This window comes from Gopherus evgoodei, chromosome 1 (genome assembly GCF_007399415.2).
Source record: "Gopherus evgoodei ecotype Sinaloan lineage chromosome 1, rGopEvg1_v1.p, whole genome shotgun sequence".
Lineage (NCBI taxonomy): Eukaryota > Metazoa > Chordata > Testudines > Testudinidae > Gopherus > Gopherus evgoodei.
In genome coordinates this window covers 328,428,681-328,446,192 of record NC_044322.1, presented here as the reverse complement: position 1 = coordinate 328,446,192, position 17,512 = coordinate 328,428,681, and the positions used below count along the sequence as shown (strand labels likewise).

The following is a 17,512-nucleotide window of genomic DNA, read 5'->3' as shown; positions in this document are numbered from 1 at the left end:
TAATGTCCAACCTAAATCTCCCTTGCTGCAGTTTAAGCCCATTGCTTCTTGTTCTATCATTGGAGGCTAAGGTGAACAAGTTTTCTCCCTCCTCCTGATGACACCCTTTTAGATACCTGAAAACTGCTATCATGTCCCCTCTGTCTTCTCTTTTCCAAACTAAACAAACCCAATTCCTTCAGCCTTCCTTCATAGGTCATGTTCTCAAGACCTTTAATCATTCTTGTTGCTCTTCTCTGGACCCTCTCCAATTTCTCCACATCTTTCTTGAAATGCGGTGCCCAGAACTGGACACAATAGTCCAGTTGAGGCCTAACCAGCGCAGAGTAAAGCGGAAGAATGACTTCTCGTGTCTTGTTTACAACACACCTGTTAATGCATCCCAGAATCACGTTTGCTTTTTTTGCAACAGTATCACACTGTTGACTCATATTAAGCTTGTGGTCCACTATGACCCCTAGATCTCTTTCTGCCATACTCCTTCCTAGACAGTCTCTTCCCATTCTGTATGTGTGAAACTGATTGTTCCTTCCTAAGTGGAGCACTTTGCATTTATCTTTCTTGAACTTCATCCTGTTTACCTCAGACCAGTTCTCCAATTTGTCCAGATCATTTTGAATTTTGACCCTGTCTTCCAAAGCAGTTGCAATCCCTCCCAGTTTGGTATCGTCCGCAAACTTAATAAGCGTACTTTCTATGCCAACATCTAAATCGTTGATGAAGATATTGAACAGAGCCGGTCCCAAAACAGACCCCTGCAGAACCCCACTTGTTATACCTTTCCAGCAGGATTGGGAGCCATTAATAACTACTCTCTGAATTCGATTATCCAGTCACTTATGCACCCACCTTTATAGTAGCCCCATCTAAATTGTACTTTCCTAGTTTATCGATAAGAATATCATGCGAGACCGTATCAAGTGCCTTACTAAAGTCTAGGTATGTCACATCCACCGCTTCTCCCTTATCCACAAGGCTCGTTATCCTATCAAAGAATGCTATCAGATTAATTTGACACGATTTGTTCTTTACAAATCCGTGCTGGCTATTCCCTATCACCTTACCACCTTCCAAGTGTTTGCAGATGATTTCTGATGGAGGAAGGCACCGCGGTGGTTAGGTGCTCTCTCCAAATGGTGTCAAGTATCAGAGGGTAGCCGTGTTAGTCTGGATCTGTAAAAGCAGATTGAACAAAGACTGTGAATGGCTTGCCAATTACAGAACCAGTTTCTCCTCTCTTGGTTTTCACACCTCAACTGCTAGAACAGGGCCTCATCCTCCCTGATTGAACTGACCTCGTTATCTCTAGCTTGCTTGCTAGCACACATATATATATACCTGTCCCTGGATATTTCCATTACATGCATCTGAGGAAGTGGGTATTCACCCACGAAAGCTCATGCTCCAAAACGTCTGTTAGTCTATAAGGTGCCACAGGATTCTTTGCTGCTCTCCAAATGGTGTGGGACGCGGCAGACATGGTGTCTAGGCTGGTCGCAATGTGGCAGTTATGAGGCACAGCTTCTGGCTTCAGACCACTGCCTTTTCCCACAAGATGCAGACCTCGATCCGGGACCGCCCATTCAATGGGAATGGTCTCTTCTCTGAACAAACGGATGCAAGGCTGCGTGGATTGAAGGACACTTGGGCCACCCATCACTCACTGGGCATGCATACACTGCAGTCTGTATAGAAGCAGTTCTGGTCACCCCCCACCATCCAGGCCTTGGCAGCCTCGTCAGGGTCTGCTAGGAGAAGGAGTAGAGACACAAGTTTTATCATTTGCTGCCCTTCCTCCTGCCACTCACCCACACTGTCCAGCCCAGCGAAGCATCCTGTGGACCAGAAGCACTCATTTTGAAGGTGTGCTCAAGAGCAGCACTCCAGTCAATTCCCCAGACCCACCCTGTCCTTTCCTTCATCTTCGTCCCTACCATTCGGCCGTGGTGTGGGTCACCTCAGACTGCTGGGTGCTGGACATAATAACTCAGGGCTATACCCTTCTTTCCAAAACCTCATGCATCATGTGAGAGCAGACTACACACCCTGGATGTCTGGAGGGCACTGGCCTTCTACATAGATAGAAAAAGGCTGTTCCACAAGTCAACGCAGTTGTTCGTTACAGTGGCTGACAGAATGAAATGTAGCCCAGTGTCTGCTCAGAGAATTTCATCCTGGATCACAGCCAGCATCCACTACTGCTATGAGCTGGCAAAAGTGCCTCTACCTGTGATCATGATGGCACACTTGACTAGGACACAAGTGTCATCAGTGGCTTTCCTGGCACAGGTAGCAATCCAAGAGATCTGTAGGCCTGCTACCTGGTTGTCTGTCTATACGTTCACGTCTCATTTTGTGCTTACCCAGCAAGCTCGAGATGACGCAAGCTACAAGTCCATGAACTCTGAACCCATCTCCATTGATACTGCTTGTGAGTCATCTAGAATGGAATCGATATAAGCAAGCACTAGAAGAAGAAAAGTTGCCCACGTTTTTCGTAACTTTTCTTAGAGATGTGTTGCTCATGTCCATTTTATTACCCACCCTCCTGCCCCTCTGTTGGAGTTGTCAGCAAGAAGGAACAGAGAGAGCGTAGGGCCGGCGGCACCTGATATACCGAGCATGGCACTCAAAAGGGTGCCACAGCTGGCGCTACGGATACCTCTAAAGCAAAACTCTCCAATGACCACATACCTAGGCACATGCACATCTAGAATGGAATGGACATGAGCAACACATCTCAAAGAACAACAGTTACAAAAAAGGTGGGTAACCGTTTTTTTTCAGGTGCAAATAACTGTATCATTTTTTCTTTAGAAGAATAAAAACCTTGTAGATTTGTGCAATAAAGTCAGCCATCAAGTTAATCATTACTTTGCATCTTCCCTCCACTGACTGAATAGTGTTAGATATTTGAGAGAGAGCATCTACAGTATTGTAACAGCAATTGATTTTATTTTACCTCTGTTTTTAAAAAAAAAAAGTATTCATCTAGCTTTGTGTCAATTCTAACACAGAAGAGGGTTTTTACTGCTTCTGCAGATAGTTCTTGCTGGAGATCCAATGCAATTAGGACCAGTAATAAAATCTACACTTGCATTGGCTTATGGATTAAATATATCCATGCTGGAAAGACTAATGTCACGATCTCTGTATCAGAGAAATGAGGATACATTTGGTGCTTATGGATCATACAACCCTCTGTTGGTAAGTTAAACTGCAGTTTTCTTACTATTATTTTTTTTTTTTAAATGTGAGCGGTCCTAAGGGGGGAAAAATGTGTGGATGGGGGCAGGAGTGTTTCACCTGTCTTATTCCTTTCTTTATACATCAGAAAGCAACATCAAGTTTGGTCTTCTGTGGTTTTGTTGGAAGACTTGAAGATTTCAAGTGTGTATTATGAGTTTTCTTGTACCTTTTATTTATTAAAGATTTAACATGTCTACCCCTTCAAAGATGGCTTTTCCCCTCAACTATGTGTTTAGACAGTGAGTAATATAAATGTTAGAAAAAAACCCAAAGTGCTTAACATTGACTTAAAATCCCTTCCCTTTCCCATTATCCACCTTTCCACCTTTCAGGGCTTCTCTCAATGAACCCTTAGGCCTGGTCTACACTACGTGTTTTAAACCAAATTTAGCAGCATTAAACCGATTTAACCCTGCACCCGTCCACACAACGAGGCCCTTCATATCAATATAAAGGGCTCTTCAAACCGGTTTCTGTACTCCTTCCCGACGAGAGGAGTAGTGCTGAAATCGGTATTGCCATGTCGGATTAGGGTTAGTGTGGCCGCAAATCGACGGTATTGACCTCCGGGCGGCATCCCACAGTGCACCATTGTGACCACTCTGGAAAGCAATCTAAACTCGAATGCACTGGCCAGGTAGGCAGGAAAAGCCCTGCAAACTTTTGAATTTCATTTCCTGTTTGCCCAGCGTGGAGCTCTGATCAGCACAGGTGGCGGTGCAGTCCCAAATCCAAAAAGAGCTCCAGTGTGGGAGATACTGGATATGATCGCTGTATGGGGAGACAAATCTGTTTAATCAGAGCTCCATTACAGAAGACGAAATGCCAAAGCATTTGAAAAAATCTTCAGGCTGTGATACAGAGTCCACAGCACAGTGCTGTGTGACAAGCATAACGGAAAGCCAAAGAATCAAATGGACACTCAGGGAGGGGGGATTAAGGACTCGAGCTATCCCACAGTTCCTGTAGTCTCCGAAAAGTATTTGCATTCTTGGCTGAGCTCCCAATGCCTAAAGGGTCAAAAACATTGTCGCCAGTAGTTCAGTGAATATGTCGTCAATTTACCCTCCCTTCCCCCCCCCCAAAGAAAAGGGGGAAAAAATCATTTCTCGCCACTTTTCAATGTCACTGTATGTCTACTGGATACCGCTCGCAGATGGGGTGCTGCTGTGTTAAACGGCAGCATCCTCTCCCCTCCCTTCCCCTGTGGCAGACAGTACAGTACAAAATGACTGATAGCCGTCCTCGTCATCATCCCGTGAGTGCTCCTGGCTGGCCTCGATGAGGTCGGCCAGGGGTGCCTGGGTAAAAATGGGAATGACTCCTTGTCATTCCTAGCAGACGGTACAAAATGCTGGGTAACTGTCCTCATCATAGCAGCTGGAGCCTGAGCTCCATCAGCCACCCCGCCCCCCTTTCGTGTCTAAAGAAAAGATTCTGTACTCCCTGGACTATCACGGCAGTGGGAGGCTGCGTCCCCCTCACTTTATCTCACTGAAAAGTCAATGTTTCTTATTCCTGCATTCTTTATTACTTCATCACACAAATGGGGGGACACTACCACGGTAGCCCAGGAGGGGTGTGGGAGGAGGGAAGCAACAGGTGGGGTTGTTGCAGGGACACCCCCTAGAATGGCATGGAGCTCATCATTTCTGTGGGATCTCTGGGTCTCTGACCCGGAACGGCTGTGCTCTCTGGCTCTCTAGTAGACTTGCCCCATATTCTAGGCAGAACTGACTCTATTTTTAGACAAAACATAAAGAAGGGAATGACCCGAGGAGTCATTCCCATTTTTGTCCAGCAAGGCCAGCCAAGAGCACCCATGACAGCAGCAGACAGTACAAAATGCTTGATAACTGTCATCGCCATTTCCCAATTGCAAACAGTACAAAATGATTGAAAACTGTCATCTCATCACCAAATTACAATGGCAGACAGTGCAATAGGGATGGTAACCATCTCTGCTACCTTGCAAAGGCAAATGAATGCTGCTGTGTAGCACTGCAGTGCCACCTCTGTCAGCAGCATCCAGTACACATACAGTGACAAAAGGCAAAACAGGCTCCATGGTTGCCATGCTATGGCCTCTGCCAGGGCAATCCAGGGGAAAAGGGCGCGAAATGATTGTCTGCCATTGCTTTCACGGAGGAAGGATTGAGTGACAACATTTACCCAGAATTACCCACAGCACTGTTTTTGCACCATCATGCATTGGGATCTCAACCCAGAATTCCAATGGGCGGGGGAGACTGCGGGAACTATGGGATAGCTACCCACAGTGCAATGCTCCAGAAATCGATGCTAGCTTCGGTACATGGACGCACACCGCCAAATTATTGTGCTTTGTGTGGCCACGTGAACTCGACTTTATACAATCTGTTTTACAAAACTGGTTTATGTAAAATCGAAATAATCTGTAGTGTAGACATACCCTTAGTTGTGGCAAGCTGGGATGTAAATTTACCCCTCAGTAGCCTGCTGTGCACTATGTGCATGTGGAAACTGCTGCTGCTCACTATAAGTTCTTCTTTAAATGATTGCACTTGTGTGCCCGCCCAGTGATCCCAAATAGTGATCACTATACACGCTCTCTTTTGTGCCTTGGCAAGGGACACATTAGGAGGGGTGCAATATCTGCCATTTGCTCTAGAAAAGATTGCATATTTCCAGAGACACATGCCTGTTCAGAGCCTCATGGAGCATGTGATAAGGACTGCTTCAGCCCCAAAGCCCTTAAGTGAACACCCTGCCACCCTTGTGCAGACCTCTGCTGTGGTTGTCTGACAGATCTCTGGACTTGGAGAATCTTGTCCACGGAGAAAGAAGGGTTAGCTTTCATCTGTGGGGCTTACCCAAAAGAGGGGACATGACAGATCAGAGCCTCTTGAAGTTGAAGAAATACCCTATTCAAAAAAGGACTCAGAACATCTTTAGGTACTCATGATGGAGCTGGGCTGTTAACCCATGTCTCCCTGATACCATGGATATCTGTACTATGCCATCAGCTCTGGTATCGTCAGCAGGACAGCCATTAAGTCCGGTACCAGTAGATGTTGTTTCAGTACTGACAACCTTGCAAGTTTATGAGGCAGCAAAGGATTTGTTATGCATCTCCATCCCAGGCTCTCCTGTGAAGCAGGAATCTATTGCACTGGCATTGCTTTTGTTATATCAGGCCCATCTGTATTCTCAGCTCCTATGCAGAGACTGCTAGCTTGTACAGACACTGATACTGCTAATGAATATGGCAGGGACTAGCATGTTTGTACCCTTTTTGGCATTGGTAAACAGCATGTCGGCACCAGTACATTCTTCAGCCCTGATACCAGAATGATCATCAGAGTTGAGTACTGATTTACAGTTGATATTGTGGCACCAACTGCAAGGTCTTTCTCAGCATTGATTCATGATGCCATACCTTCGCCATTTCAGGGTGCCACTGCAGTATAGACTATCTTACGTGCCGATGTTGGTCTCTTTTATAATGGGCCACAGATAAGTCAGGTTGCCTAGTGATCCCATCAGTCTTTGCACCTCCAGTGACCACTGACTACTCAGATGGCTATTCGGAGTCTGTCTGAGAATATTCTGGTAACTTACCATCCCCTTCTAGGAGCAGTGAGTCTAGCAAATTGTCTAGGCAGCCTCTGAAGAGCTGCATTAGTTCTGAGAGTGGGACCAATCATTCATCAGAGATCAATCCTCAAGGCCTAGTACTTACTGGCTGCCTATGTCTTTTTGCTCACCCTCAGTGGCCTTTTTTGACCCCTTGGGGTGCTTTGTGATTCTCCCCTCCACCCCAGATCTATATCAGTGGCCCAGTCTAGGGGAAGGTTGCCAAGCATCCAGCAAAGCAGTTTCCAGAGCCATTTAGGTTGGAAGCATTGCAGAGACCCTGTTTCCCCTGAGCATCCAGTACTACAAGAAGAATTATTGCCTGAGGGGGATCTTCTGCACCACAGGAGGATCTATCAGCTCTTCTTCTTAACCTGTCTTCCTCCTTACCCATTGATTCAATGACTCCTGGACTCATCTTCTCTGATCCAACTTTCAGGAGTTGGTGAGAAGAATGGTTTCAGCTTTGGGCATACAAGCAGAGCTTGTGCGAGAGAACAGTCATACAAGCTTTTCGATATTCTACAGATGGCTGCCCCTGGAAGGGTAGCCCATCCAATGAATGAGGCTCTTCTAGAGCTGGCAAAGACCTTGCTGCCCACATTAGCTTCATTGGTTCCTACAGCTAAGCGTACAAACAATGCCTTGTTAAGATACAAGGCTTCAAGTGCTTTTATTCCCCACCCTGCCCAAAACTCCAGTAGTAATGGGTGCACCAGTGAAAGATCATGTCGGGGAGATTTAAATGAACTCCCAAAGAAAAAGATCCCAAGAGATTTGATTTATTTGGGGGAGAAATTTATTCCATCTCCTGTCCAAATATATATATTGAATCAGCAGGTTCTGTTAGCTAAATATGACTGCGTAAACTGGGATACAATGTCTGAGTTTACTGACAAACTACCAGAAGATGCAAGGAGGAATTTAAGGCTTTCTTGAAGAAGATTATGTGGTCAGTAAGATGTCATTCCCATCTGTGCTTGCTATGACTGTAGCTGCTTCTAGAATGATAACTTTTGCAATAACAATGAGGCAAGCCTCGTGGTTACAAAACTTGGGCACTGCTTTCGATATCCAGCAAACTATAGAGGACCTCCCAATTTGATCATCTATTTTTGTTTTCGGACAAAACTGATGAGATTTTACATTCATGTAAAGACTCTTCTGCTACTCTTCATTCATTAGTGGTCTGTGCCCCAGCCTCCAAAAGGTGTCATTGGTAATGTTGCTTTGGGTGTCAGTACTGATTTTTCAAGAAGGAGGCCCTTTAACTCCCAGCTTGACACAGCCAACTCATCTTAGTCAGTTACTCGGGAGCAACCCATATGACTTCTCTTTCAAGGACAGCAATACAGTAGTCAGTGATTTTTCTGCCGTTTCCCCCACACTGTTTGGGGACAGATTATCCCATTTCCTTGTGCTTGGAAATCTAGAACAATGGACAAATGAGCCCTAAACACTATGCTCTAGTCTAATCTATCCAATTCCTGTCCACTTTGCTTTCCCACCAACCCCATCCCTTTCCAGGGATCCATCTCACAAGTCCATGCTCCTTCAAGATATTCAAACTGTTTGCTCTAGGGGCCTTAGAGGAAATTCCCCTTTTAAGATCAGGGAAAAGGGTTTTATTCACAATACTTTCTCCATGTTCAAAGGGGGAGGTCTGACACACATACTGGACCTTTTGAAATCTCAGCAAGTTCTTTAGGCATGTAAGATTTCACATATTCCTAATGTCAATCATTCATTCTTTCCCTTGACCACAATAACTGGTTTGCTGCCTTTGATCTTCAGGCTGCTTACATCCATTTGGCAGTACTGCCAAGTCACAGAATGTTTTTAAGACTTGTAATAGTGGGTCAACACTGTCAGTACACAATACTTCCCTTTTAGCCTGCTGTGGGCCCTGCATATATATCTGAGTGCATGGCAGTGGTGGTGACCTACTTGAGGAGAGAGAGAATTCATGCCTTCTGGATGATTGGTTAGTACAAGGCAGGTCTGAACATCAGGTTCTCCACCATGTCCATACATCATTCATTTCTTCAACTGTCTGGAACTCTTGCTGAACAGGAGACAACCCACATTAGTCCTGACATGGAAAGTTGAGTTAATTGTGGCTGTAACACTGCCTGCAGTGGTTCAAGAACATTTAGTATCAACCTCAGGGCAGACTGTTAGGAACTAGGGCACAAACTCCAAATGGGCTGTGAGTTCTAACTTAGATTTCACCAACCAATATCAAGTGGAAACTTCTCAAATATTTTAATTATCTTAAGATGAAATCACAGTTTTTCCTTGAGTACTCTGATCTCTCTCACCACCCAGTCCTTACACTAAGAATCACCACTGTATTCAGAAAAAAGAACCAGAGTACTTGTGGCACCTCAGGTTACTCACAGTCCCAAAGCACTAATCACTTACCACAGGTCTTTTGCACCTTAGATCTAACACCAAAGACAATGCTAGTGACCAATCCTATAATAAAGTATATAAAGATTCATGAAATATTAAAAGGAAATTACAAGGTTAAATCAAGCAAACATTCGCATGCATGAATTAGTCTTCAGTTTCAAAAGGCAATATAGGCTTCTATAATCAGCAAGCTCTATTTGAGCTTTAGGGCTAACTCCGACTAAGCAACTGGGGATCTCTTGCTTATGCCTTGCTGCCACTGCTACCCCTAAGTCCAAGCAGCACAGAGATACCTAGTTCCTTTTCTTGGGATTTTTCGCCCCACCGCCACGTGGTCTGAGCTGCAAACTCAGCCGATGGGAGGAATCCGCTTGCATGACTCATCTGAACAGGGAGGAGAGCAGAACAATAAAAGTCTTTTTGTCCTCTTATTAACAGTATGTAGGGAAATTGCAGTTGCAACATCCCACAATAATCTATCTGGTATTGATGGACTTTTCCTTTGGGGAAGGGTGTAATACCGTCTGTTGAAGTTTAGCCCTTCACACTAATTAATGTCTCTCTCCTGTCTGGTGATTTTCCCCACTCACAGTACAACTGCTCAAATATTACCTTTACAATATAGGATATAGATGTTATAAGTGAGATTAATGCACATAGCTACTCACAAGCATTCAATAAACTCTGAATACCAAACACATACTTAGTATTGTTAAAACACGTATTAAAAGTATAACACGTACATGAGCCAGACTGATTCTAGCTATGTAATGTTCAGTGTTCAATTGAGACATGGGGACCTTGGAATGAGAGGACACCTGGTCTGCTAGTGTCACAGGGGCCGTACTCCATTCTGCAAATTTGATGGCTTTTCTCTTTCTAGAGAAATCTCAGACCATTCACTAGTTGTACTTATCTCTTAAGTCAGACCCCGCGATGACAATCTAACCATGACTAAGGCTATTAGGTCATATGGCCACAAGTACTTGCGTGACCCAACATGCTTTGCTTTGCCTGTGCATCCTTCAAGTGTGACTGAACACAATCTACTGAAAAGACATCCCTTAGAACACTGGTACAGGTTCTTCCTGCAGCCTTATATTCTCCAGAGTGGTGGATGGGTCAGAAGAACACATGCAAGGGCGTATCCTTTTCTTGCCCCCTTCAGTTGTTACTGATGCTTCCTTCCTGATAGGGCGAGGTGCTTATCTAGAAGAGTTGCAAACCTAGGAGTTGTTAATATGGAGAATTGATTCCTGATCCGTGTCTGCAAATTCTGCACAATTCAGAGGGCTTGCTGTGCTTTTCTGCCTCATGTAAAGAGCTTGCTGATCTACAAGCTGACCAAATATACAGCCACAATGTACTACCTAAAGAGACGGCAATAGCATGATCTGATCAGCTTTGTCAAGAGGTGATAAATCTATGGGACTTTTGCATCAAAGAAGGTGTTGCTCCTATTGCCACATGCTTATCAAGTTCCCAGAATCAGTTGGCCAATCACCTCAGCAGGAGATTTTCCCAAAATCACAAGTAGTACCTGAAGCATAGTGTGCTCAGAACCAACTTTCAGGTCTAGGGTATTTCAGCAGTTGACCTATTCACAACAAAAGACAAGAAGTGCCATCAGTTCTATTCTGACTGGGCCAGAGTTCAGGTTTGCTAACCCAAACCTTTCTCTTAGCGTGGGGACTGAACTTCATGTATGCATTACCCTCATTCGGCTTATCCCGCAGATTATTGTCCAAGTAAAACAAGACCACGCCAAGATAATTCTCATAATGCTTTCTTGGTCAAGACAGTGCTGAATCTCTGATCTTCACAGTTTCTCAATTCAGACTCCATGTCATCTCTGTCTATTCTTCAAGGCCTACTGTACCAGCATCCTAGGCCTATGTTGCACCCAGATCCAAACAGTCTGTACCTCATGATGTGACTAAGTAGTCAGATCAAACAGAGAGGAACTGCTCAGTGGCAGTTCAGGAAATATTGCTTAATAGTAGAGAGCAGTCTACTAGATACACTCTTCTTCGAGTGCTTGCTTGTGTCCATTTCATGCTAAGGGTGTGTGTGCCGTGTGCACAGTTGCCGGAGATTTTTCCCTTAGGAGTACCTGTAGGACTGGCTCTAGTGCCCCCTGGAGTCACATGCATATGCGCCAATATAAGGGGTGCCACCAGCTCTGCACTCTTTCAGTTCATTCTTACTGCCTATGATGGTGACTTGGAATGATCCCTCTTGCTCTTACAAGGCTTCTTTCCCTTGGACTTTATAATATATAGTTTTTGCAGTTAGTATATATGGTTCTTAGTGTTAGTGTATATAGTGTGAATAGTGGTCCTGTCATTGACGGACTTTCATCCCAGGGCCTGGGCATTCCCCAGTCCGCGGGCTTCAAGTTGTGTGCCTCCTGTGGCAAGCCCATGCCAGTGAGTGACCTGCATTCTAGCAGTCTAAAGTGCCTCAGGGAAACTCACATTAAGGAGAAGTGCCAGATCTTCAAGACCTTCAGACCTCACATTCAAAAAGATAGACACATTAGTCTGAAGACCTTACTCATAGAGGCAGCCCTCAGACTGGCCTCAGAGCTGAGATGATCCAAATCAGCACCAAGCACTTTGGCTTCCCTGCAAAGTACTGCATCAGCACCATTCTCCATCCCCAGTGCCAAGTAACAAGCATTAGAAACAGCACACCGAGAGAAGGCTCTCTCCAGTGCCAAAGAGGGACAAGTGGGGAGTGACTAATGCAGTGAGACCTGTGCTGGGCCACTCATCCTCCCTAGAGCCACTGTTGGCTCTGGCAACTCCACCTAGCGCGCAGAGTCCAGTCCACCTCCAACAGCAGGGGTAACTTCACTGTTTCACTCCAGGCAGTGTTGGGAATAAATCAATGGGAACATAGCAATTCCATAAGATGAAAGATTAATGCAAGTAAGCGTGCTCTGTCTAAAACTGCAGTTTATTAGATTTAATAAAATTACTGCACACACAGACATAAGCAATAGGTTTAGACCATCCCAAATATTTACCTAAAATCTGAAACAGTATTGAGTAATTAACAGCAGGTTTGCAGTGGCCAGTTGCTCACTTACCAAGGAGAAAAGGCATCAGGAAAAATCTCTCTCAAGGTGGCTTCAGAAGACTGCTTCAAAATACACTGTTATCGAGTCTTTTATAACTAACTTATAGATCATAGTGACCCCTACTAAAAGCATCACTTTTCCTAATTTTCAATAGGCTACTTATCAACACACATTCCTAACAGTCTTAATCATAATAATACTTATAGATCAAAGGCACCCAAATTCAAGGTTTTCGATCCACTTAATTTCTTTCATTCTCAATTGCTGACTCTTCTTTCCCCTCCTCCCATTCTGATTAGCAGAAACTGCCAGCTAGTTTTTTGACCTTGCCTCTAAAAGCACATTTTCAAATTAACCCTTTACTATGTGGTGGTCTATTTTATTAATTCATGGTGCGTAAATGCACATAATATGGTTGCAGTGAGTTTGATCACATTCTGAGGTACACACACACCTCAAATCCAAGGCGGTAACCTCACCATCAGTATTCTAGCATGCCTATATGCTTGCCATACTGTGTCTTGAACACCTGTAGTTGTGCTCACACTTGGCTCCCCCCACGCCCCCCCGCGCCGATGTAATGAGCTTCTGGAGTGCTTGAGGGACAGATGTCTGTCATTAGTCAACTGTTGGAGAAATGTGTTCATCAATGATGTGATGCCAGCCATTTCCAATTGGGGAAGGGATGTCAGGCTGAGCCTCTGTGGTATGGTTTCCAGTAAGGATAATTTGTGTGCTTGGTATGTTTCAGAAGATTATTTAAGTTGGGGGGGAAGGCCACATTCTGGGCCTGTTTGTGACAGAAAAGCTTATATCTCAATACTGTTTGCATCCACAGAGTTAGCTGTTGGGTCATAGAGAAGAGTTATTAGAAGCTCTGCTGATTTCAACTGTGCAGGAGCTATAGCCATCATGATGCCAGAAGTGGGAAGGCTTTTACATTTCTGTGGATTCTTCCTGACAAACTTCCATGGCTTTAGTTTGCCAACCCTTGCCAAGCAGATGGTTGAATCACATTGAGTCAGCATGTGTACTGCTGGCAACATTCTGTATTACTGACCAAGTTCAGCTGCTGTGGTGTGGGTTGATGTAAATCTGTTTGTTTGTTTTCACACTAGTAGGAAACCAAAGCTCTGGAATTGTTTCCAACTTATGAATAAATGTACACAGAGAACTGCAATGTCAGTGTCTCTGAAGACCACACCACTACACAAGGGTATTCTTGTGAATCATGTGCAACATGAAATAGAAGCCAAATATCTACTTATTCATCCAATGAGAATAGATTGTCATAGTCTACAACTCTATCTGAAGTGACCGTGCGAGCAATGAGGCCATCCTTTAATATACCAGCAATACTAATTTTCTGATCTAAGCTAAGTACAGTTTGTGTACTGAGAAAATTTTGATTCTGAGAAAATTTTTACCAGATGTAAAAATTATTCTTGGGATTTCCAATGAATTTACTCCATTGGAACCATGGATTTTGACTTAATTGCTTTGTGATGATTGCCTCTTGCATGCCCAGACGCTTTAAATTGAATCTTTGACATGATATGATCAAAGAAAATATCTATTCTTTTACAGTTCTCATAACTCTTTAGAGGGTGATGTACTATTCTGAAACCCAAATCAGCAAGTTCTGCAAAGCTAGTTGTACCTCCTGGCCCAACCATTTGAATAACAGCCTTGCCGTCTGCTATTCAAGTTGTGGGCATGTTGAATGCTGGCAGTTGATACTGACTCACTCTTTTTTCTAATTCAGGCAACAGCTTACTCTTTGCAGTTTTGTTCAGGGTACATCCAAGTGTGCTAGAACATATTGAACAGTGGAATGCTCATGCATCTCTTGTTTGTGCAGCTACTACAAGACACAGCTAAAAAACTCTCTCTGCATTGATAGTCACTTGCTTATCACTACTAACTTTCAGGTTGAACTTCTTGCTTAGAGATGCAAATGTCTTGATGTTGAGGTGGTGGTTCAAAGAAACTAGTGGTATTTGAATTTAATCTCTTCCATAGACTGTTTTATTGCTTTGATTCCTATATCATTCACAGGAACAAGCTTGGTGGTAACCTCTGCAGGTGCAAACAATGCAATTTGCAATGTTGGGGAATGTTATCAGTTCACATTCAGATCAGATGGGTTTGTCATGGATTCAGTGGTGGTGGGGACTCCCTCATTTACATATCTTTCCATTGTCTGCAACACGGTGCAGCCTCCTTGTGTTTTCCTTGTGAAACATCTGAGTCTACCATATCACATGTTATCTTAATGGAAGTTGTGATAGCTGAACACTCCTGAGCAGTGATGAATCATCTAGGCTCATGGTTTCAAAGTTAAACCCACTATATCCCCTTTTTCTTTATTATCACAGTTTACTGTTTGTTCAAGTGCCGTGTCTATCCAGACTTCGCTGAATTTATTTCTAGACTGAGCCACTACATGAGTTCTTTGCACAGACTGATCATGAACTTTAGGCGGCATAATCTGACAAACTTCATATCACTGATGTACACAGATACCCACCGGGTGTAGCTGGTACAGTCAAAAGCGAAAAGTAGTAGTATCTCTAAAAGCACTGCAAGATGTATGTGCCAGTTGTTGTCACTTTCTGCTCTAATGAAACACATTGAGATGTTAACCATTATGGTATGATCATTTCAGAATGGAAAAGTTTGGGAAGTTGCTGTTCCAAAATTCCAGATCTGTGCAATACGTCTGTCATAACTTTAGTCCCAGATTTGGACCTTAGCGCCCAAAATATGGGGGTTAGCATGAAAACCGCCAAGCTTAGTTACCAGCTTGGACCTGGTACTTGCTGCCACCACCCAAAAAATTAGAGTGTTTTGGGGCACTCTGGTCCCCCTGAAAAATCTTCCCTGGGGACCCCAAGACCCAAATCCCTTGAGTCTCACAACAAAGGGAAATAATCCTTTTTCCCTTCCCCCCCCCTCCAGGTGCTCCTGGAGAGATACACAGACACAAGCTCTGTGAATCCAAACAGAGTGACTCCCCCTCTCCGTTTCCAGTCCTGGAAACAAAAGCACTTTCCTCTTCACCCAGAGGGAATGCAAAATCAGGCTAGCAAATCCAACACACACAGATCTCCCCCTGATTTCTTCCTCCCACCAATTCCCTGGTGAGTACAGACTCAATTTCCCTGAAATTTCCTAGAAAAGAAAACTCCAACAGGTCTCAAAAAGAAAGCTTTATATAAAAAGAAAGAAAATACATACAAATGGTCTCTCTGTATTAAGGTGACAAAATACAGGGTCAATTGCTTAAAAGAAATATGAATAAACAGCCTTATTCAAAAAGAAGACAAATCAAAGCACTCCAGCACTTATATTCATGCAAATACCAAAGAAAAGAAACCATATAACTTACTATCTGATCTCTTTGTCCTTACACTTAGAAACAGAAGATTAGAAAGCAGAAACTACTTCTCCAAAGCTCAGAGAAAGCAGGCAGACAGAAAAAAGACCTCAGACACAAAATTCCCTCCACCCAAAGTTGAAAAAATCCGGTTTCCTGATTGGTCCTCTGGTCAGGTGCTTCAGGTGAAAGAGACATTAACCCTTAGCTGTCTGTTTATGACAACGTTCTGTACTGGATTCTTGAGGGCATCACTGAGCTGGGCAAGTGTCTGCTGTGAGACTTGTTGCACCATTTTCGATACTGCATTTTGACATTCCTGGAGCTTGCTGTTGGTAAGGTCTACATCACAGCCCATCTCATTGCCTTGTATCCATTTACAAAATGCCTGCCACTGCAGTCTGGACAGAGCCTCCACTGTAAGCTTGTGAGCCCACATTCCACAGTTGTATGACTTGCCTTTAAGTAGACTGCTTGCTGTGTTGCTACCATACAACTGAAATTCTATGAGGATGTCTTCCAGATCACTCTTCATACTTCTTTCCAGTTATAGCCAGAACTGTCTGTGCTATGTAGAAATCACTTTTCTGAAATTCCTCTGGGCACCTCCCCTGAAAATCTTTAACCTTACACTATATAGCCTCATCAAATGTCAAAACACCGTAACCTTACACTATATAGCCTCATCAAATGTCAAAACACCGTAATCTTGGCTAAGTGTCTTAGACATCTTGTTGACGTTCTTCATTACAGTGAAAACTATTCTTTTCAATAGCTGATGCTGGCAGTACTGGACAGTACCCAATAGATGTTACTGTTGGAATAGCAGGTAAAATAATGTATGTGATTATGTAAGAGAATCATAAATTACACACATAGACAAAACAACAACCAGAGAACATATTTAAAGTAAATTTACCATAATGAAATCACTGTGGGATGAAATCTATGTATAATTATACCCGTATTAAAGAAGAGTCATTACGTGGACTTTTTCAAGAAATCCATGAAGGCAATTTGACATGATTTACAAAAGCACCCATAATTCTCAATTACCGCTGCATAATAGAACACACACACCAGCAAATTACTCTTGGGGATTAATCCCTTCATAAAAATGTGTTAAACATTTCTGCAGATGGATGCTACAAATTTCATTTTAAGTCAGGATTTTCCATTTGGGCCCCCAGACTACAGCTTCTTTTAGTGGGCCTTAATTTGAGCCTATGGCCACCTGTTCTTTGTCTCACCTATATCAGAAGACATCCTGCCTCTTTCCTATTATGTCAGTGAGAAGACTGGGTGAGCATCAGGGTCTCATAGCAGGACCTCCTATATATGCTGTTTATCAAAGATCCAGGTAGCTTTGAGAGCACATCCACAAATTTTAATATATTTACCTATGTTTTTTCTTGAAGCCACACTCAAATAGGGATGAAGATCATCTGCATACTTTATACGTAAGTATTAGCCGTCTTTCTGGAGAGGACTGTTTTGTGTGCTGACAGAGAAAGATGGCAAGCAGTTTCAGCAGAAACATTTTCCTGACAGATTACTTCCTGTATCATAACAGCTTATTGAGATAGTGAATACCCCTCCTTCACAGAGACTGTCCGCCCATTAATGAGATCTCAAGCTATCTCTAGCTTTTCTAAAGGGCGTACCCATACTGGATGTTTGTAGGGCAGCTACTTGGTCCTCTGTGCATACCTTCACTCATCATTACAACATCACTACACTTGCAGAATCTGATACAAACTTTGGAAAAG

At 43.6% G+C, this 17,512-nt stretch overlaps 1 protein-coding gene across 1 annotated transcript in view; it reads left to right on the top strand.

The window, feature by feature from the left end:
* MOV10L1 (Mov10 like RISC complex RNA helicase 1) overlaps positions 1-17,512 on the top strand; it is a 90,253-nt gene that overhangs the window by 50,871 nt on the left and 21,870 nt on the right. Inside the window, exon 21 of the mRNA XM_030549578.1 lies at positions 3,043-3,207. Coding sequence (XP_030405438.1) covers positions 3,043-3,207 — 165 coding nt within the window. The remainder of the gene's footprint in view (positions 1-3,042; positions 3,208-17,512) is intronic.